The following is a 21,566-nucleotide window of genomic DNA, read 5'->3' on the forward strand; positions in this document are numbered from 1 at the left end:
TCTGTCTATCGTAAACCCACTCACACTGACCAATACCTCCACTTTGACTCAAACCACTCACTCCGAACTAAAACGGGCATCATCTCTACCCTCACCCGCCGTGCCCTAAACCTATCCTCTGTCTCTCCTCAACCCGAACTAAACCATCTCAAGCATGTCTTCACTCAACTAAACAACTACCCTCCCCAACTTGTTAACCGTGTCATTAACTCCACTGTCAACCCACCTCCCAAACCCACTACTACCAAGCCTGATCCCGCTCCCATACGCATCTCACTACCATACACCGGCAAAACATCACACCACATCAGTCGCCTACTCAAGCAACAAGCAGGCATTGACACCTACTTTACAACAGGAACACCCCTCAAAACAATCATTAAGGCCAACGGTAGGAAACACAGTACACAACAACAACACCCTAAAGGCGTCATCTACAACATCAGCTGCAGCTGCGGCAGCAACTACATTGGGGAAACATCCAGACCACTCAACATACGCATCAAAGAACACAAAACCTCCACAAACAAAGGTGACACAAAATCAGCCATTTCGGAACACATCACCAAATTTCCTGACCACAACATCAACTGGGACACTGTCACAACACTTGCTAGCAACAAACATGACTTCAAACAACGCAAACTTGCTGAAGCAGTACAAATCCGCAGACACAACCCAACAATCAACAGGGATCAAGGCGTCTTTGTCTCTCCGGCATTCAACTGCATCATTAACACTAATTAATCAACCCACTCTGGCCCCCAGTCTCAATTTATCCACTCAACTCACCCTGGCTTCCACCAATTAATCCACTCATCTCACTCTGGCTTCTGTCAACTCACCCGCTGGCTTCAGTCCTTAATCAGCTTACCTCAACACTTCTCTAATGTATTGTTACCTCAAATAGTTATTGTTAATCCTGTTATTGTTGTATTGTCATCACATGCTCATCTCTGCTGTATATATATTGTACTCCCCCCTGCCATTCCCCACACGCTTGAAAACGGTATAAGAATCTATACCGAAACGTCGCTACCCTGCAATAAAGAAGTTGATCATCCATAAAAATTCTTGTCATCTTTATCTCAGCAACTTCTAGAATGCCTCTCAAACAGTTTACGGTGCGTATTATCATTAAAATCCGCACGTTACAATAATTCCACCCTGCCTCCATGGAGCTTGACTAATAAATATCTCACACATGCACATATAGTAACTAACAGTGATTGAGTTTAGTTTTACGCCGCACTCAGCAATATGCCAGCTACATGGCGGCTGTCTGTAAATAATCGAGTCTGGACCAGACAATCCTGTGATCAAGTAACTAACAGAAGCATATATTTGTTTCTTCTTTGAGTGGCATTGAGAAGCTGGTATGATAAAGAGAAACACTTTGTATGGATACACAACTTCATTATTGCAATAGATGACGCGTTTCGGTGTGGACCCTGGCATCGTTATCAAGCATACGATACCCATCATTATGCACAAGGAGAAATATATACATAAAGGGTATCTGAGTTTTTACAGTTGAAGAGGTTGTACAACATGTTGAAAACACCAGACCTGTTGTGGTTACCAGAATGATTGAAGCTACATGGACACTTCTGTAATCACTTTCTCTTCAAGGCATATTTGTTTGTTGTTTTAGTAAACTGGCATATTCGATCTATAGGATGGCTATCTATAAATGATCTGGACCAGACAATCAAGTTATCGATGTCATGAATATCAATGTTCCCAAATAGGATTCGATGACATGTCTGCCTGACAAATTGATCCCGTTAGTTGCCTGTAACGGCAATCATGGCTTCCGATGAGCATTTACGTTACAAATGCATGAATACAGTGGGGAGGGCACGATAAAAGTGCTTCGCGAGGTAACGAGCATCACTGAATTGTCTGTTCCAGACTCGATTATGTACAGACCACCACTATGGTATTGGGCACGCCCAGCCTTCAGTGCACCTGTGCTTGCGCTCTATCTCTATCTATCTATCTCTCCCCTCTCTCTCTCGCCACGGATGACATTATCCACTTGTACCTGTCATCGATGCATTATCGATCATTCATTACATAACTGTAAATCCGTTGGGGATGTTCTTTGGTTGCGGAAAGACCTTATCTGAATATATAAACTATAAAATGTCATGGCATTGGACGTTGAATACATATTCAATGTTTGCAGTTCATTTATCTACGAAAGAAAGTCAGACATTGTGAACGTATGATGTCGAATATAAAAAATGAAAAGATAGTCTGACATTATGAACGTATGGTGCCGAATATGAATATGATGATGTTGAATGAATGACAAACGGACTAAACAATATATACACGGCTGAATTGTGAAAACAAAACATGGTGTTCGAAATCTCACGCTACTTCGGAAAAGTTGAAAGTAAACAGCACGGCAGTGACTACTATTTCGTTTCAGTTTCATGCTTCTGCTTATTACTCGCTGCTATATTTAGCTAATTTGTCAGGTATCGACAAAGAAGCGCTGTCGTTGTCGCATACCAGAAAGTAAAGTAAGCGCTGTCTTCGTCCCAGGCTGTACAAACAGATTGTCCATTCCTCGGGTGAGTTTAGTTATCCAACAAACACTTAAGCTTGCTTGCCATGGGTCAGAACAAGGTGGGACATAGGTGACAGCTATGTATTAGACCAGTCGGGTATCCATATTGGCGAACTTGTTACCATGCCGTGAATCAGTGAATATGAGAATGAGACATAACCTGACATAAGATGGTATATAGAGTGATAGGTTGGTCAGTAAAATGATTCAATGTTATATTTATAAGTGGACTCTCTGTTGCTGTATAAGACTCAAATCAGTGAGGTATACAATGTTTCATCATTCTCAACCATTCTACCTCACGGCATGTCGTAACCCGTTTGCCGCGCTCCTGCACGATTGCCGTCACAGGTGAGCGATCGATGTCATTGTATGTAGGCGAGTTGTTTACTGTAGGTATTCCCTGGAAGGAGAATTGCGTTCTACTTTGAAGTTTCATGTTGTTACACTCGATAAACAGTCGCCTTCCGTGGACTAGAAATGGCATTATTGTCCTGCGTAACGCGTTATGTATTCCATGAGATTAAACTTACTTGGAGAAGACGTCCCGACCAAGTATCTTTTAAACTGAACTTTCAAGTGCGTACCGTCTCAGCGTCTAAATTTGAGAACATTCTTAAAACAAAATGTTATTTGATATCACTGTGGTCTCTTTACGATATTGTAAATACTTGTATCTAACGACATCGAACATTGATTTTCTCGCCGCACCCAGCAATATTCAAGCTGTTTGATGTGTTATATCATACAGTGAAGGTGTGTTATATCATACAGTGAATCGGAATGTTTCATGCCGTTTTCGTACAATGCACAAGCGTATTTGAAATGTAAGTATGAACAGACAGCCACGATAAGTTGATATAAGGTTGACCAGCTACACATATCTCACAATACTGGTGTAGACGTTCGGGTAAACATTTTAAAGTGACCATGTAATATGCAAACAAACATATGGAGAAGAACGTTCTCTACCTCTTAAAAATGCAGTTTATTTGGTGCTGATATCTAGTTTAGATTGTCAGATGAATGGCTTATGCATCCTGGAAGTAACAGGGGGCGGTGGGGTAGCCGTGTGGTAAAAGCGTTTGCTTGTCACGCCGAAAACCCGGGTTCGAGTCCCCACATGGATACAATGTGCGAGGTCGATTTCTGGTGTCCCCCGCCGTGATATTACGGGAATATTGCTTAAAGTGACGTAAAACCAAACTCACTCACTCACTCACGCAGTAACAAGATCCGCGAAGTGTACGCAAATGCATAATATGTTTATGTAGTCGATTTCAGGGCATCAGAGGACGGGCTTACATCCTGAGTGAGTGAGTGAGTGAGTGAGTGAGTGAGTGAGTGGATATTTCATGTCAGATCGGCAATATGTCAGCCATACTGTGCTTACATCTTGAAAGTAACGATTTAACATAACGCAGTTTGAACATAATGACGATTACGCTAGTGCGCTACATCAAGTCGATTCTAGTTTTTAACAGACCTGAAGATCTGTGAATCGACAGGACCTTATTCTGTTTTTCATCATGTTTATTCTATGCAGCAAACGTACAGAGCAGACACAATTCAAAACTTATCAAGCATATTATGCCCCTTTTTACAAAATCAGTTAATACATCAGTGGAGGTTTCAGTCTATAGGTTACAAGAATGTCTGTCTGTTTTCCTTCTGTTGAGTCAAATGACAGAATTACTGCATCAAGGGATATCTCACTGCGTTTTTTTACTTTAATTTTCTTTTGTGAGTGGTCTGTGTTCCATTCATATGGTTTTCAAATCTATACTGTACGTTTAACATGACGGGATAGCATTGGCCAAAAATACACTTGCAGTACCAGCTCGTGATTCAAAAGATAACACAGTGTCTCAGAATTATTTACAGTACTGTTATAATATTCGGCCATGCTTAAGGCACCGGTGCGCAATAATACACTAAAATCAACAGCTCGCGCATGAAGGATGACGTAATATCTAAAGAACTCTTAAATGTATCGATATAATCAACCATATCTTTGCACTTGGTCAAGGACCCGTGAAGCTCCGGATTAGAACTTGTCATCAAGAACCCATGATTGTTGTAAAAAGCGATTAACGGGTGGTTAATCGCGCTGACTTGGTTGACACATGTCATCGTATCACATTTGAGTAGATCGAAGTTCATGCATGCTGTTGGGTCTATGGTTTGGACGTGACCATGTACAGACTTCTTTGAGAGGTATGTTTAGAAGTTGGTGAATCAGATAAGGACAAAACTTTATGATGAGCAACTCCTTTATTCATATGGAGCGACGTTTCGATACAGCTTCTTGTATCGTTATCAAGCAAGTAAGAATAAAGAAGTTGCTCATCCATAAAGTTTTGTCCTTATCTATGTACAGACTGCCGCTGTATACCTGGAATAATGATGAATGCCGCGATAAGAAACACACACATATTTGGTCAGAAGCATCCCAGATATGCCCATTGGATGTAAATTTGTTCATTGTGTGATAGATTGAGCAGGGTTTATTCTGATGTATCATAAAACATTTTTAATGGAGGAGAATTTGTGTAACATATTGTGATAAATACAATTAAACTAATGGCAGTGCTCACCTGCCAAGATTCCTCCCATCTACCCGTGTAAGCTTCATAATGAGTGGTTAATATAATTATCTTCACGTTGTAATTTAGTACATGTCGTTCCAGATTTACCACAAGAATGGCGGCTTCAGATGTCCAACCAACAGGGTTTGTTGACAACTGGCAAGCTGGGAAGACCCTTGCTGAATGTAATCTGCGCATGTTCGATGCGGAAGATTCGTGTGACGTCACTTTCAGAGTAGGGAGTTCGGGTCATGTGATCAAGGCCCACAGCTACATCCTCATCAGCAGGAGCTGTGTGTTCCACGCCATGTTTACTGGCAACCTGGCGGAGAAAACCGATGTCAGTGTTCCGGAAATGGAACCGAACGATTTCAAACAGTTTCTGTTGTAGGTTTTTTATACCTGACATTATCACATGTTAACACAATGTAATATTTAGCATGTCAGTAATATATTCTATTTTATATATGTCTTTGATAATATCACGCCTTAACATTAAGGTCACATTGTCAAGGCCTGTCTGGCCCAAAGGAAGAATAGCCCAACGTTTCCAACACTTATCAAACCGGAGTACAGTAATCATTGGTAGAAACTAAATATGTGACTCCACCCATATTCACTCGGTTGCCATTTTCCCGTTACCTTCGTCACTTAATTTGGCATTTCTCTCATGGTTCCATCTTCCCACCAAATGGCTCACTCACAAGTGCAACGACATGAACGTGACCAAATTGAAGCTATAATAATGTTTACTATATCGTACCAAATAAACTTTCTAAATTCTTTTTACATTTTTACGACAGTGTGATCTATTTCTATTTACTGACTGAGTTAGTAGCAAGAATTTTGTGTTGTCCTGACTGCTCGGTTCAACTTGTCCCAAAGGCCCTTTGCATTTCTAAAGGATTGTCTACATTTTATTACTGGCCGTTTTCAGATACCTTTACACGGACAACACAACTGTTGACGCTGACAACGTAACAGCTCTACTATACGCATCTAGGAAATATGACATGACCTCCCTGGAAACTCAGTGTACTGAGTTCCTGCAAGAAAACCTCAACGTTGGCAATGCCTGTGTGATTTTAGATTCTGCCCATCGTTTTGATGAAAGCCAGTTGTTTCGGAGGGCCCTGACCTTCATACAAAATACAGCTCAGGCGTCACTACAGTCCTCCGGTTTCCTCACACTGCGCCAAGAGTTAGTGGATCAGATCGTGGAGTCAGATGATATGATAGTGGAGGAACATGTGGTCTTTAATGCCGTCAACAGCTGGGCAGAAGCAGAGTGTGAACGCCAAGGAAAAGAGGTAACTTCCGAAGCGAAACGATCAATCCTTGGAGATACTTTTTGGAAAATTAGATTTCCTCTCATTAATCATACGTTCCTGTCCAAGGACGTTAAATCCAGTGGTCTCTTGACTGAGCCAGAGCGTCTCAGGATCCTGGAGTACATTGGTTGCCCTGACAATGATGTGAAACCCTTCAACAGCAAGCAAAGGCACCAAAAGCATTCTCCAACACACTCCATAACAAGATTTAAATCAGAAAACAGAATTGGATGGAAAACAAGTGGACATAGGAAAGACGCCATTTCCTTCCAAAGCAACCAAAACTTGATACTCTGTGGGTACAAACTGTATGGCCCTGAAAGGAGGCATGAAACAGCTACCTATTCTGTCACCACCTATTTTGGAACCGAGGAAAATGTTCTCCAGTGCATGATTCAGGATAGAGCCCAGTACACGGTCAAAGGTAAAGACTTTGATGTAGTGATTGAGGAGCCTGTCGCCGTGACAGCGGGGCTGTGGTACACTCTGGTAGTGTTGATAGAAGGCATGAGAACGTTTGGGGGCCAACATGGAAAGAGAGAGTTGCTATGTCCTGACGGTGTCAGTTTTACATTCAGAAACTCGACACACAGTGAGAATAACACTAGCGTCAGTAGAGGTCAGATTCCATCGCTCCTGTATCGTATTGTATGATCACATTATCATTATTTAAGTATATTTTACCAGGTGTCCCAGAATAATAGTACGTTTGGTTTGTATATGCATTCTTTACAATCTCTTCAATGTTGCCTCTTTTTAACAAGGTTGGTTGGTTGCCTGTAATTCCAAGTTTTCACAATTTAAAATGCAAAACCTTTCTCCAAATCATGTCATAAGCCTTTTTGATATCAACGAATACATACAGGTGAAGGAAACGGTATAAAAATCCATACCGAAACGTCGCCATTGTGAAAATAAAGAAGGTGATCATCCATAGAACTTGTTCCTTCACCTTTAGCTCAGCAACTTCTAAAATGCCTCTAAAACAGTTTAACGAATACATACAGTGTGTATTCCTCGCAGGCATAAAGCTTTCTGTAGTTCAGTTTCCTGACGTGCACGTTTATATATAGATGAACGTAACTTTCTGAATCCTGAATGGATGTGAGTAAGATGCTAATTTCATTCAAGATAGTAGTTCAGGCGATTACTTACTATTCTCCCTATGATCATGCGTGAATTAGAAGTGAGAAGAATCGGCCTAATTGATGCAGGAAGCGACAGATTTTGGTTTGGGCACTGGAACTGTTATTGCTTGTCTTCATGTCCTAGGCAAGGATCCAGTACACCAACTTAAGTTCCCGAATAACAGCTAGAGTAGGATATGGCATATGTTTAAACATTTCATAGCACAACTCATCGGCATTCATTTCAAAGTTACTTTCCCCAATGACAGAAGACAGTTTAGGCAGAAAGCCTGTATCATGCACCTGTTTATGTTTTCTGAATTCATGACTGAATTTCTGAACTGCTAACAGATTTAAATTATTTCACAAGTAAGTTTACCTTCTGACGTTTACAGACGAGTTCTCCAGTTTCTCAGATTACCTTCCTAGGTGAACAAATATTATTTTCACCTTGGTCCAAATACTAGTAAATCTATTAATATTAGAAAAATAGTCCAACCAACTCAAGCGTATTGTACGGAGTGGCTTGCTTCTTACGAAAATCAGCCAAATCAAACGGAAATGGTGAGTGGCGAACCTTCTTATGTGCATTTTTTCTTTGCGGTATTGGCTTTTTCACAGCTGTCATTCAAATAGGCGTTTGGCGGGAAAGCAGACGATTTTTCATTAGACTCTTCTGCAATTCTTATCAATTGTATTGTGATATTTTCGTTAGGCATATTAACATCACCATTCCTAAGATCGGATGTGATATGTTCAGCACACAGAGTAGAAAACAGTGCCGAATTAGCCCTCTTGAATTTACACCAAGGGGTATTGTCACAAGAATCACGATACAGAGACCAAGAGTACAGGCTAGAGACTTGCAGCACGCCCTAATACTATTGTCATTGTATACTCTTCAAAAACTTCAATGTACGATTGTCGAAATTGGGAGATATATGGGATTGGATCAATGTTGACACAAGAATAATGGATGTTTTGAGAATGCATTACCACACGGATTTCATTCAAAGCAAAGCTGTTCGTCCAGTTACCCACCTTGTTAAGAAACTGGAGTATGACATGAAAATTTCAGGTTTACAATTTTCAGTCAGTAGTGTGTGATTGGACCCTGAAAACTCCGACAATGCACAGATGCAAGAAACTTATCGGAACAAATGGTCTACAGTTATCGATTTGCCTGAAAAAGGTCAAGATTCATAATGACATTGTGCACGTGCTTACCATGCATTGTGTTTGCGTGCAGTAATAACTTGAAATGATGCTGCATACACAAGATGAATGTCATTGTAACGTTCCTCATTGGGTTTTTTTCTATCAGACGCCAAAGTTGAGGTTCCCCTACCTTTTTTGAAGAGTATAATTAGATATTACGTGGGATAAATATTTCTGGTCGTTCAAGTCACTTCCCTCTATGGAACATTCAGCGGAAAAGGTGTTCAATGTTTCTGCAGAAAGTTGAAACTATGAGATGGTACTTTAGGAACTTTGACGTTCTTCAGAATTTGAGATTGATATGTGCCAAGTTAATGTCAGTGTGAGCTCTTGAGGTTGGGAAAATATGAAGGAAGCTTTTTTAAAGCAAAGGTTTAGAAATGGCCTTATTGAGGGTGAGTAGTTTTAGTTTTAGTTTTACGCCGCACTCAGCCATATTACAGCTATTTGGCGGCGGTCTGTAAATACTTGATCTGGACTAGACAATCCAGTGATCAACAGTATGAGCATCGATCTGCACAAGAAATAAGTATCTCAGTAAAGTGAGAAATAGCCCTGAATGTATATAGTTTGATGTGAATACTCTTTTCACTCTCTAAACCTCAGATTTGTGTGTTCCTTTTCTCAGACCGAACGTGGTCAGATAGTATGAATCGAAATATTAATGAAATCGATATTATCCATCTATCCATCCATCCACACATACACATCCATCCACACACAAGTACGCACGCACAAACGTACACACACACCTACATACACACACACACACACATACACACACACATACCTACATACATACTAGAACATTGTACGAGAACCTTTAGATGTTCCACATCCACATTTTCACTATTTTGTTTCTATACATTTCACTGACTAACGCATAAACATTACCATTTCGCGTGTTTCTTGTATTTTCCATTTACCCATTTACAGAAATCAAACTCTTATCTGCTGAATCAGACATTGCTGAAACTCTTACTGTGCCCCCAAAATGGGTCTGCGAGGCAGCTCGCTTTGCATTTCAGTCTCAACTGAACGTAAATTTCCGTGGATTTTGCCTGCGGAATATCCACATACCGAGATACACTCCCAAAACATATAGTGGATTTGTTATGCGACTTCGAAGTGCCACCGGAAAAAAACGGTTTTTTGTTGAAGAGATTTCATAAAACTACAACACTGAAATCATTATTAAAAATAAAACCTCCACAGCTTGTTATTTTCGACACTGCCCACAAGCAAAGTGGTGTGACGCGCTACCCAGTTACTCGCTCAAGAGTGATGCGAAACAGTTCCAAAAGTTCCGTCCAATCAACATTATACCGTTATGTGTACACGTGAACGTGTTTTATGAACACGGTTTCTGTTGTGTATGTTAGTTAATCTGGTCAAATAAAAAGCTAAATAACATGAAATGAATATAAACACACACACACACACACACACACACACACACACGTGTATTATAATATCAATCAATATCACATATCCTTAGCTGATACAGTGCATGAACGCAATTGTTTGAGTAGCTCCAGCGTTTTGTTTCCTCAACTTATTCTGAACTTAGAAGTAACATTTGTTCAACGTGTTAAATACATGTGATCGTCGAATTCGGTTGCAGTTCAGCTTCAACCAAGACGATAAAACAGAGATGGTATCTGTCCCTCGAACACAGTTGTACCATTCTTGCTGAGATCGGAATTCCTGAAGTGAAAGATCACACTTCCCTTGTCACATACTACGTGTTTGCGTCCTCCTGTCCCACACCATGTGTGATATCCACACATGTCCACTTCCAAGGTGTACCACTGACCGGCACGAATTGCAACAGGCTTCTCCCACAAGACATCAAACGTATCGTGTAGATCCTCATAGTCCTTGGCATCATGAATACAGTTCAGAACTGCATCTTCGTCCCCCAGGTAGGACGTAACTGAGTAAATATCGGCAAATATAGGTGAGCCGTACAGTTCATAGCCAATCAGCATCACATCGGTACTAGTTGAGAAGGAAATACTGTGTCTCCCAGAAGTACATCCATTAAACATCGGCTGTGGTTGAAATCTACAGACATCGTGAAAGGGCAGTTTATTATACGCTGGTCTTTGTTTAGCATTAAATGGATGGATTTCATTACCTGGGTTGTCTCTGTAATCGAATATCTTAAGTCGTTCAGAGTCAGATAAGAGACCGCTAGCTTTCACTTCACCACCCAGAAAGGTCGGCTTTAAAAGAGGAAACCTGACCTTCATTAACGTTTCTCCGAGGATCGATTTCTTATTTTCTGGAGTTACCTCCCTTCCCTGACGTTTACACTGTGCTTCTGCCCAGTTGTTTACTGCAGTGAAGATCACGTGCTCCCGAGCTGCAAGGTCATCTGACTCCACGATCTTATCCACCAATTCTTGGCTCAGTGCCATGAATCCTGATGACTGCAGTGACTTTTCACCGTTGTTATTCACTAAGGTCATGACCTTCTTGTACAACAGGTTTTCATCGAAACGATAAGCGGCCTCCAAAATCACACAGGCGTTGTCAACAGAAAGGTTTATCTTCAAGAACTTTCGACATTTTGCTCCTAAAGCAGTAATGGCATACTTTCTGGATGCGTACAGAAGAGCCGTGACGTTTTGAGCGTCAATGTCTGTGTCGTCAGTATAAAGGTATCTGTGAACAGACAGTTATATTCAGGAAAGGTGGTTCTCAGCAAGGACACGTACACACCTGACTACAATGTCACTTTAGCTTCTATTCAACAAATGTGAGACAACGATAAATTATTTCCAATCAGACATTATAAAACTGTTCACTTCCATGTGTATCCGTAACTTTGAAAGTCGCAAACAGAAACTGTTAGAATCATATCACCATAGAGGTACAATGTGTGAAGTCCATTTCTGGTGTCACTCATGTGATTTTGCTGGAACTTTGCAAAAACCGATGTAAAGCTCACTCACTCACTAAAATCTATCTATCATCAGATTAATAACTCACGGTCCATTCAAGAAAGAATGTATGCCATAAGGTTGTTAATATAACTGTAAACTTTCAGTATATTAGGTTGACTTAGGAAAACTGAATACTAAGGTCAGATACATCACCGGAAGCAATTCAATACAGACAATTACTGAGGGCCAAGTTGATGTTACGATTGTCTCAGCATGTCATAAGGCCGTGATTAATACTTACAACAGAAACTGCCTGAAGTGTTTCGGTGCTATTTCTGGAACACTGACACTGTTTTTTTCCGTCAGAGATCCAGTAAACATGGCGTGGAACACACAACTTCTGCTGATGAGGACATAACTGTGGGCCTTGATCTCATCACCTGAACTTCCTACTCTGAAAGTGACGTCACACGAATCTTCCGCATCGAACATGCGCAGATTACATTCAGCAAGGGTTTTCCCAGCCTGCCAGTTGTCAACAAACTCTGCTGGTTGGAGGACCGAAGTCGCCATTCTTGTGTAAAATCTGGAACAATATGTCCCTAAATATCAAGATAAATACAACAAATAGCATGACGCTGTTACAGGTAGATGGATAAGCACCGACAACATGTCTTCACAGTCAACTGCATTCATGTCACAGTTAAATTGCCTAATGTTAAATCGTTACTGCCAAGATGTAAGCCCGTCCTCTGATGCTCTAAAATCAGCTGTTTAAAATGTGTGACAGTATACATCGCCTTGTATTTTAACAGAGAAGCAAGGGTGTTTAATTAAGTCCCTTCGCACATTACATGGTCTCTTTAAAATGTACACATGAAAATCCACGGAAGCATAACGTCTACACGTCCCCCGTAAAAATTTAACAATGAGTAAGACTTTCTTTGAGTTGGATTGTTAGAAGTTGGATTATGTCTCTCGGTATACAATTAAAGAAACATGTCGATTTCATCATTATCAGATGAGGAGTACGTTCAAGCTTTGGCATCGATCTCCTGTCATAAAGGAAAGTTACGACGGCGGTAGTGGTGGGAGAGCGCAACACATGGGTTATCACATATCGTGAGCTGTGCTTGTGTATGACAAAAGGGAGGTAACTCCAACTTCGTATGCCTCACTGAGTTGATTGTTCAGCAAGGTGTTTCCAAATGGGACGGTTCCTATTCTTACAGCAGTATTATAGGTATCACAGGCTATCAGCTATCACTACACTGACCAACTGAACACTGTACCCTATATCAGGTGATCGATGCCTCATATTCATTGATTCACGGCATGGTAACAAATAAGACTGTGTCACAAGGACCGCACTTCTGGATTCGCTGACGTGTGTTGTCTAACACATAGCGACTATCCGACTCTCACCTTTTTCTGACACACGGCCCTTCGTGGGGCACCGTAATTCACCTCAAGATGGACAGTCTGCTTGTACACCCTGGGATGATGACAACGCATACTTTACTTTCTCGTACGGGGCAACGGCAACGCTTTATTGGATACCTGACAAAGAAGCTAAATATAGCACGTAATAAGTAGAAACGTGAAACTGAAACGGAATATAATTTTCTTTTATTGTGTTGAATTTTAACCTTTCCGAATTAAGGTGAGATTATTATCTCCACATTATTTGTTAATTCAGTTGTGAATACTAGTTCAGTCCGTTTGTCATTCAGTCCAAACTTGTGAAGATCCGGGGTAAAATAGGTCCTCAGCAACCCATGCTTGCCATAAAAGGCGAATATGCTTGTCGTAAGAGGTGACTAACGGGATCGGGTGGTCTGGCTAGCTGGCATCGGTTCCCAGTTGTGCAGATCGATGCTCATGCTTTTGATCACCGGATTGTCTGGTCCATGATTATTTACAGACCGCCGCCATACAGGTGGAATATTGCTGAGTGCGGCGTAAAACTAAAGTCACTCACTCGCTCATTCATTCCACATGAGTAAATTCGTATGTTTTGTCAATGTGTGACAATAAATAAATGTCTTTCTCACAGTCCCTGAAACACATTATTTTGGCTACTGCCATGCCCTCTCTGCAGAGCTAAAGCCTTAAATGAAGCAAGTCTAGATTTCCTCGGGTTCTCTGTTCCTCCTGGGGCTCCTTTCCAATTAAGATTGGCTTGTTTGTTACTATCAAAATTATATATATTCAGAGACTAGGCCGTAGTCTAATAACTGAAATGCATCCCTGAGTATGTTTTTTTTTATATCTAAATTCTGGGCATATTAAACATTTTATATGCCAATTGACCGCACGGTAACACGTGAGACGGTGTCGCAAGGGACGCCCTTCATGCTTCGCCATCTCTAACTCAAAGGGACCACCTGTTGTGAATGGAGAATCTTCTTGTACAGCCTGAATGTCTACACCAACCCCTTAGTATGTGTCACGTGGTCTAATTTCCATCTAACAGCGGGGTATTCTCGATACGAGGTTGCTGTTACAGTTCAGCACGAGAGCTTGTCAAACGCTGGAACCTCGTATTTACGCAATTGAATATTTTCATTCAATTAATAGCTTGCACAAATCTCAGATGAAGCAGTTCCAGAAAAGCAACATTTTAATGGCGCTTCTAGAAGAATTCAGGTTAAACGGGATGTACCTGGTTACTGAGAATGGAATAAACCTGAACATGTCGAATAACAATAAAAACAAACCAATTGCCAAATAGGGATGTTCGAAATTTACGTACGTTTTAATTCTGCTAAGCAATGATGTCGATCAAAGAACGTTAGGATTGTCGCTGTCATTCCATTTCCCTCGAAGTAAATAAATGCGATTTAAAAGAACAACACAGAAATTCGACTTAAAGAGTCAGTGAGTGAGTTTAGGTTTACACAGCTATATGGCGACGGTCTGTAAATATGCGAGTCTGGACCAGACAATCAAGTGATAAGCAGCAGGAGCATCGATCTGCGCTATTGGGCACAGATGACATGTATTAACCAAGTCAGCGAGCCTGACAACCCGATCCCGTTAGTCACCTCTTATGACAAGCATAGTCACCTTTTATGGGAAACAAGGGTTGCTGAAGGCCTAATCTAGCCCGGACCTTCATGGGTAACGACTTCCACAATAGATTTCAATAACCAACAAAACACATTTAACGGAAGACACAACACGGTGTTAATGAGTAAACATCAACGTTTCACACAAACTTTTGACGCGAACTTACTAGCTATCATGCTGTAAAGTCGTCGGGGATTCTCATTAACTTTAGTTACCGAAAGTAATATAAACAAAATAATGTCAAATGCCAAGGCACTTAAAATAGACAAAAATATCTCATTTCATTTATCGACGAATGATGGTGAAAACTTGTGAAACCTTAAGAGGACAATCATGCTGAATGAATGACAAACGGACTGCACATTGTCAAGGATTCAAAACTAAATTGTGAGTAGATCGTGGTGGTTGTAATCTCACGCTGCTTCGAAAAAGCTCATGCTCACGTAAAACAGCATGAAAGCATGACTTACATTTCGTTTCAATTTTTCGTTTCTACTTATTAAGCGCTGCTATATTTAGATACTTGGTCAGGCATAGAAGCACCTCGCGTTGGAGCTCATCAGGAAGCGAAGTAACCGCTGTCAACAGGCCAGGCTGTACAGGCAGATTGTCCGTTTTGAGGTGAGATATGATACCCCAGAAAGGGGCCTGGTGTCAGATCAAAGTGTGACACAGTTGGTCGCTATGTGTTTGACCCACATACGCCGGCGTAGCCAGAAGGGTGGCCCATACTTGTTTTGCTTGTAATCAATGAGAGGGTCAACGTGACCTGACACAAGATGGTATATTCAGAGGTCGTGTGGTCAGTAATGTGATTGCTCAATATATGGAAGAGTTCCTCCCGTGCCCCTATATTCTGTCTTCCACAGATTAACAGAGGTAACACTACGTGGTTCAGCCTCATATATGGTAGTTAGGTTTTTGGATTTTAGTTATCTGGGTGATTTCTCTGGTAATTGTTGGGTGAAGCTTCTTTAACATATTACTTTATAAATATTATTTGTATCTGCTCCTGTACAAGATAACAAGAGCCCAATTTGCCAACATTTCGCTGAATCATCAACAGTGAGTCATAAATCTTGGAGTTACCTCCCTTACGTCGTGAACCACCAGCCCAGTTCACTGTATGCTAATGACGGACGTTTGCCGCGCTCTCCCCGTGGCCGTCACAGGTTGTGCCTAACCACTCGGGCTCATCACATGTAGGGGCATGTTTTATTCTAGGTATACCTAAATAGAGGAAACTGCGGTAGACTTTGAACTTTCATATAAGCCTAAGCAAACCTGAAACAAAACTTTACTGATTTTTTTACTTCTCTTTGTTTCACCCATTATCATTGCATCGTTTTAAAATGAATTTAAACACAAGAGTTAAATGGGTTTTTTTTTAAAAAAAACTAATCAATGTTCGATTGCAGTGTTGTATGCTACAGCTCAGCAATGGCTGATGCAACATCTACGGCGGTTTGCACTGTGTGAACACCGGTGTTGACGTTTATACCTCCATTAAACGCAAATAAAAGTCATTTTTAAATGAACCCGATCTGCAACTCACATGGATTTGAAATGACCTTCCTGTTGTATTGTTTACCACCTGTCATTTAACTCATGACGTCAGACTTGTTAGGCGGAGACATTCTGTGATGTTAAAACTGATTTGAAAATGTTAACATGTACGATACATGTAGGTGTATGTCTTGACCAGCTATATATTTCTCAGTATAATTTCGTGGGCTTTCAGAGGTACATCTTAAATTTAAAGAGACCATATTATGTGCAGACAGACATAAAATGAAACACTTTTGCTACTCTGTTAAAAGATAAAGCTATGTATATAGCAACACCCTTTAAACAGCAGATTTTAGAGCAGCAGAGGACATGCTTACGTCATGGAATTAACGATTTCACATTACGCAATTTGATAACCGCGGCGAGTGCGTAACATCATGACAATTCATTGAAGACACTCTTTCAAGACTTGTTTGAATGTTACAGCGCTGGATGCCACGAGACTTTCCATTTTCCGTTACATGAATTATATGCATATATCAGATTTCATATCTTCTCTGTCCTTCAGACAACATAGAATCTGCTTAAATCGTTGTAAGTGACTACAGAGGCGTTTTACATAATATCCTTTCCAGATATGACTGAATTACTGCCGATGTGACGTTAAATATTAACTCACTCACTCATTCCCTTCTAGTGTTACCCAATAATATACTAAAGCACTGTCGGAACTTAAGAACCTGTTTTCTAGCATCTCTACAACTTTTGTAGTTGATGTGTGAAAGTGTGAAATATCTGTTAAACTAAGTTTGGCCTAACTACAGTTTTAGTGGTAGGGGGATAGGAAACGTTAAAGATTACTTTACTGAGGAGAAATTAGTGAAGAAATAAGCAAAGGCATTTTTTTGCCTAAGAACAAAACGACTTACTTGGAACACTCCCAGGCTTAATGCAAATTAGTGTGCGATTACATTGTATTACAAAGGACACTCTTTAAATGCCCATTTTAAAATTAGACTTATCAGTCATTACAGTCTAAGTAAACTTAGCCCCAGCGTTATTCGTTACACTCTTACACTGGGTCTAACAAAACCTAATAGGAGGTCGCGTCAAGTAACCCTTGAACGACCTATGACCGTCCAATCAAATGCAAGACGGTTAGTCGGATTTAACCAATCAGACAACAGCTACTGTTAAGTGTTTGGAGGGACTTACAAAATACACAGGTCACTGACAATGATATCTCCACAAAAGAAAATCCGCATATAATCACTGATATTTGACGTGCAGTATATACGCTTTTTGGTTTCCGTTGACATGGTTACCATTAGCTAATATTTCCGCAAGATGACATCCTTGAATATTGCCAAAAACGCTATTTTCAGCGACTGTTTATTCGCTGCTGTGGCGTGCTCCATGTGCATCACCTGGAAGCGGTCGTAGGGAAAATAGTATTTGGAATCCTCTATATACATGTACAAACATTTGAGTGGGTAAAAGGTATGTGCGAATGTCCTCTTTCGCGATTTGTTAAGCTGTACTCTGATTGGTCAATCCGAAAGGTTATTCGAGCGGTTTGGCGGCAGTCTGTAAATAATCCAGTCTGGACCAGACAATCCAGTGATCAGCAACCTGAGCATCGATCTGCGCAAATGGGAACCGATGACATGTTTCAACCAAGCCAGCTAGCCAGACCAACCGATCCCGTCTCTTTCGACAAGCATTGTCGCCTTTTGTGGCAAGCATGGGTTGCTGAAGGCCTTTTCTACCCTTCACGGGTCTCCCGAGGATGTAGCTAAGAATGTACATATTTTGAGAAATTTAATACAATGTGGGTATCGGGCATCATGCTCCTTCACACATCTCAGGCTAAACTTATGAAATAAAGATATATACAATCTGGAAGATATTAATCAAGAGATGTGACAAATTCAACTCACAAGAAGAAGAAATATATTTGAGATGACCCTTTTTGCCAATAGGCGGCACATGCTTTTCCTGCCAGGTGAGTTGACGGTCCGTCGTCATACCTGGCTGAGCGACCTAATTGCCTTGTGAAAGTCTGATGTATTCTTATCAGCAGCTATACGTATTTTTGCTACGTTTTGCCCGATTTTGGGAGTAAAGTTTTTCTGGATATCCTCTTAGTCTTCCCACTGAATGCCCAGCTAGACCGAAGTGGGCTCTTTCGACATATCCTGTTTGCAGCTTTGTACATTTTAGGGATACATAGTAAAACCTAAAATAGTTTGTATTTTTTTTATATTTCCGACCGTACTTTACAGTGCCAACTCTTTCTGTCAGGGCTGTAGGATGTCTAAGCCTGCACAAACCATCTTTCTTATGACCCGTGAAGGTCCGGGGTAGAATGGGCCTTCAGCAACCCATGCTTGCCACGAAAGGCGACTATGCTTGTCGTAAGAGGCGACTAAGGGGATCGGGTGGTCTGGCTAGCTGGCTTGGTTGAAATATGTCATTGGTTCCTAATTGCATAGATCGATTCTCATGTTGTTGATCACCGGATTGTCTGGTCCAGGCTCGATTATTTAGACTGCCGCCATATAGCTGACATATTGCTGAGTGAGGCGTAAAACTAAACTCACGCACTCATTTTTCTTAAAGGTCAGTTAAACAAAACTAATACGTTTCTGTTAATATCGCACATGGTCATTTTGTCAGTACCTTATATGTCCAACTGTTATATTGCCCCTAAACTTATAATACTCTTTCAGGAGTTCAGTAGACAGTCAAGACGTGGTTTCGTAGCCCAACCATCTACCTGTATGACTTTCTTGATACATGTGTAGTGCATCTTGATATTTTATGGACACATGATTGTTCCAGATTTACCACAAAAATGGCGGCTTCAGACATCCGACCAGGATTTGTTGACAACTGGCAAGCTGGGAAGACCGTTGCTGAATGTAATCGGCGCATGTTCGATACGGAAGAATCGTGTGACGTCACTTTCAGAGTAGGAAGTTCGGGTCAAGTGATCAAGGCCCACAGTTACGTCCTCATCAGCAGAAGTTGTGTGTTCCACGCCATGTTTACTGGATCTCTGGCGGAGAGATCCGATGTCAGTGTTCCGGAAATAGAGCCTAGTCACTTCAGGCAGTGTCTGTTGTAAGCTTTAATTATGACATTATTACTTGCTAACTTTAGACCCTTGAAGGTCCGACGTGGAAAAGGCCTTCAACAACCCATACTTACATAGCCATAAAATACGACTATGCTTGTCTTAAGAGGTGACTAACGGGATCGGGTGGTCAGTCTCGCTGGCATGGTTGACACATGGCATCGGTTCCCAATAGCGCAGATCGACGCTCATGTTGTTGATCACTGGATTGTGTGGTCCAGCCTCGATTATTTACAGACTGCCACCATACTGCTTGAATATTGCGGCGTACAACAAAAATCACTCACTGTTAATATTATCGTGGAATTGCCTGTACTGAACTGCTTTCCTAGACATATCTTACCTTAATATTTCATTTTTGAGCTTAATAAACTTAACAGTTAACAGTTGTATGAACGAACATATTGCAAAGATCCTTTCCTGAATGGAATGTGACCTATCAGTCTGATTGTTCACCCGATTTAGATATTGTTTGTTTAGTTACTTACGACTTGAAATGTACTCAGGGAACTGATCAAAGTTATCAAATACATACTAATTTGGTCCTCATTTACTGAAGATTGAAACGTTCAATGTGATATTGGTGGTTAGGTGGAGGATAAAGATGGTTTTACAATTCTCCACGATGAAAACTATCTTTCCTGAATATGTCCATCTGTTTCCAGATACCTTTATACTGACGATGCAGATATTGACGCCGACAACGCCACTGGTCTTTTATACGCATCCAGAAAATATGACATCACCGCATTAGAATTAAAGTGTCTTGATTTCTTGAAGATGCACCTTTCTGTTGACAACGCCTGTGTGATTTTGGAGGCCGCTGATCGTTTCGATGAAAAGCAGTTATACCAGGAGGCCTTGACCTTAGTGAAAAACGAAGGCGAACAATCACTGCTGTCATCAGGATTCCTGGCACTGAGCCAACAATTTGTGGATGAAATCCTTGAGTCAGATGACCTTGCGGCTAGGGAACACGTGATCTTCACTGCAGTAAACAACTGGGCAGAAGCAGAGTGTGGACGTCAGGGAAGGGCGATAACTCCTCAGGCTAAGAAATCTATCCTTGGTGACACTTTAATGAAGGTTAGATTTCCCCTTTTAAAGTCGGCGTTTCTGGAAGATGAGGTGAAAGCTAGTGGACTCCTGTCTGACTCGGAACGACGTAAAATATTGGATTACAGAGACAACCCAGGTAATGGCGTCCATCCATTTAATACAAAAGAAAGAACTGCAAATATTAAACTGCCCATGCACTATGTCCATAGATACAGAACAGAAACCTTGCCTTGTGTCCGTAATTCGAGTACACATAGCATTTCGTTTTCAACCAGCAATGACGTGATGCTGCTTGGTTATCAACTGTATGGCCCCCATACGCCAAGTGGTGTCTCTTTCTACAATGTTACGTCCACCTTGGATTACGAAGATGCAGATCCGAACGCGATGATCCATGATGCCCAGAAATATGAGGTTAACGAAGACACGTTTGATGTGTTATGGGAGAAGGCGGTTGCCATCAGTGCCAATTTGTGGTACACTTTGGAAGTGGAGATACGAGGACATTACACGTGTTGTGGAACTGGGGGACGTGAGCAGGTGGCATGTGACGCGACGAATGTGATATTCAACTTCAGGAATTCCAATCAAATCGTAAATGGTACACGTGTAACGCAGGGACAGATACCAGCTCTCATTTATTGTCCTGCTTGAACCTGAACTGCAATCGCTATATACATTCAACTCTGTGAACACAACAGCCTGTCATTGCAGTAATATGAATATTTCATCAAATCCTTAAGTAAATGTAAACAGGAATTGTTAAGCTATTACAAGCTACACGAAAAGACAGATTCCTATCGTGGGTGGGAAATCCGTGACAGAATGTTAGCATGTGCAGGAATCGGTATTAGAGATAAGTCTTAATGTTTCGATGTCCACTGGACAGTATCTTCTTTGCCAATCAGTGAGTGAGTTTAGTTTTACGCCGCACTCAGCAATATTCCATCTATATGGCGGCGGTCTGTAAATAATCAAGTCTGGGCCAGGCAATCAAGTGATAAACAACATGAGCATTATTTTGCATTGAATAAAGGAATGACAATCTGTA

General features: G+C 41.0%; 3 protein-coding genes across 3 annotated transcripts; 2 read left to right on the forward strand and 1 right to left on the reverse strand.

Annotated features, from left to right (window-relative positions):
• The first annotated feature begins 2,477 nt into the window (after positions 1-2,477).
• On the forward strand, positions 2,478-7,432 carry LOC137261556 (BTB/POZ domain-containing protein 6-like). The gene is made up of 3 exons (XM_067799320.1): positions 2,478-2,585; positions 5,272-5,556; positions 6,107-7,432. Exons 2-3 carry the CDS (start codon positions 5,285-5,287, stop codon positions 7,152-7,154), a joined length of 1,320 nt encoding a protein of 439 aa, XP_067655421.1. The 5' UTR covers positions 2,478-2,585; positions 5,272-5,284; the 3' UTR covers positions 7,155-7,432.
• A 2,776-nt stretch (positions 7,433-10,208) lies between these two features.
• On the reverse strand, positions 10,209-13,308 carry LOC137261664 (BTB/POZ domain-containing protein 6-like). Its single transcript, XM_067799442.1, has 3 exons — positions 13,162-13,308; positions 12,038-12,322; positions 10,209-11,515 (listed from the first exon to the last, which is right to left on the reverse strand). The coding sequence occupies exons 2-3, from the start codon at positions 12,307-12,309 to the stop codon at positions 10,477-10,479; spliced, it is 1,311 nt and encodes a 436-aa protein (XP_067655543.1). The 5' UTR covers positions 12,310-12,322; positions 13,162-13,308; the 3' UTR covers positions 10,209-10,476.
• Positions 13,309-15,340: 2,032 nt separating this feature from the next.
• On the forward strand, positions 15,341-21,566 carry LOC137261969 (BTB/POZ domain-containing protein 6-like). Its single transcript, XM_067799775.1, has 3 exons — positions 15,341-15,429; positions 19,162-19,443; positions 20,122-21,566. Exons 2-3 carry the CDS (start codon positions 19,175-19,177, stop codon positions 21,167-21,169), a joined length of 1,317 nt encoding a protein of 438 aa, XP_067655876.1. The 5' UTR covers positions 15,341-15,429; positions 19,162-19,174; the 3' UTR covers positions 21,170-21,566.

Source organism: Haliotis asinina, chromosome 14 (assembly GCF_037392515.1).
Source record: "Haliotis asinina isolate JCU_RB_2024 chromosome 14, JCU_Hal_asi_v2, whole genome shotgun sequence".
Classification (NCBI taxonomy): domain Eukaryota; kingdom Metazoa; phylum Mollusca; class Gastropoda; order Lepetellida; family Haliotidae; genus Haliotis; species Haliotis asinina.

Excerpts from the sequence above, each read along its gene's own strand:
- LOC137261969 (XM_067799775.1), top strand. The coding sequence starts at position 19,175 with ATGGCGGCTTCAGACATCCGACCAGGATTTGTTGACAACTGGCAAGCT. Across the intron at positions 19,444-20,121 it reads CACTTCAGGCAGTGTCTGTT|ATACCTTTATACTGACGATG; the intron begins GTAAGCTTTAAT and ends ATCTGTTTCCAG.
- LOC137261664 (XM_067799442.1), bottom strand. The coding sequence starts at position 12,309 with ATGGCGACTTCGGTCCTCCAACCAGCAGAGTTTGTTGACAACTGGCAG. Across the intron at positions 11,516-12,037 it reads CACTTCAGGCAGTTTCTGTT|ATACCTTTATACTGACGACA; the intron begins GTAAGTATTAAT and ends GTCTGTTCACAG.
- LOC137261556 (XM_067799320.1), top strand. The coding sequence starts at position 5,285 with ATGGCGGCTTCAGATGTCCAACCAACAGGGTTTGTTGACAACTGGCAA. Across the intron at positions 5,557-6,106 it reads GATTTCAAACAGTTTCTGTT|ATACCTTTACACGGACAACA; the intron begins GTAGGTTTTTTA and ends GGCCGTTTTCAG.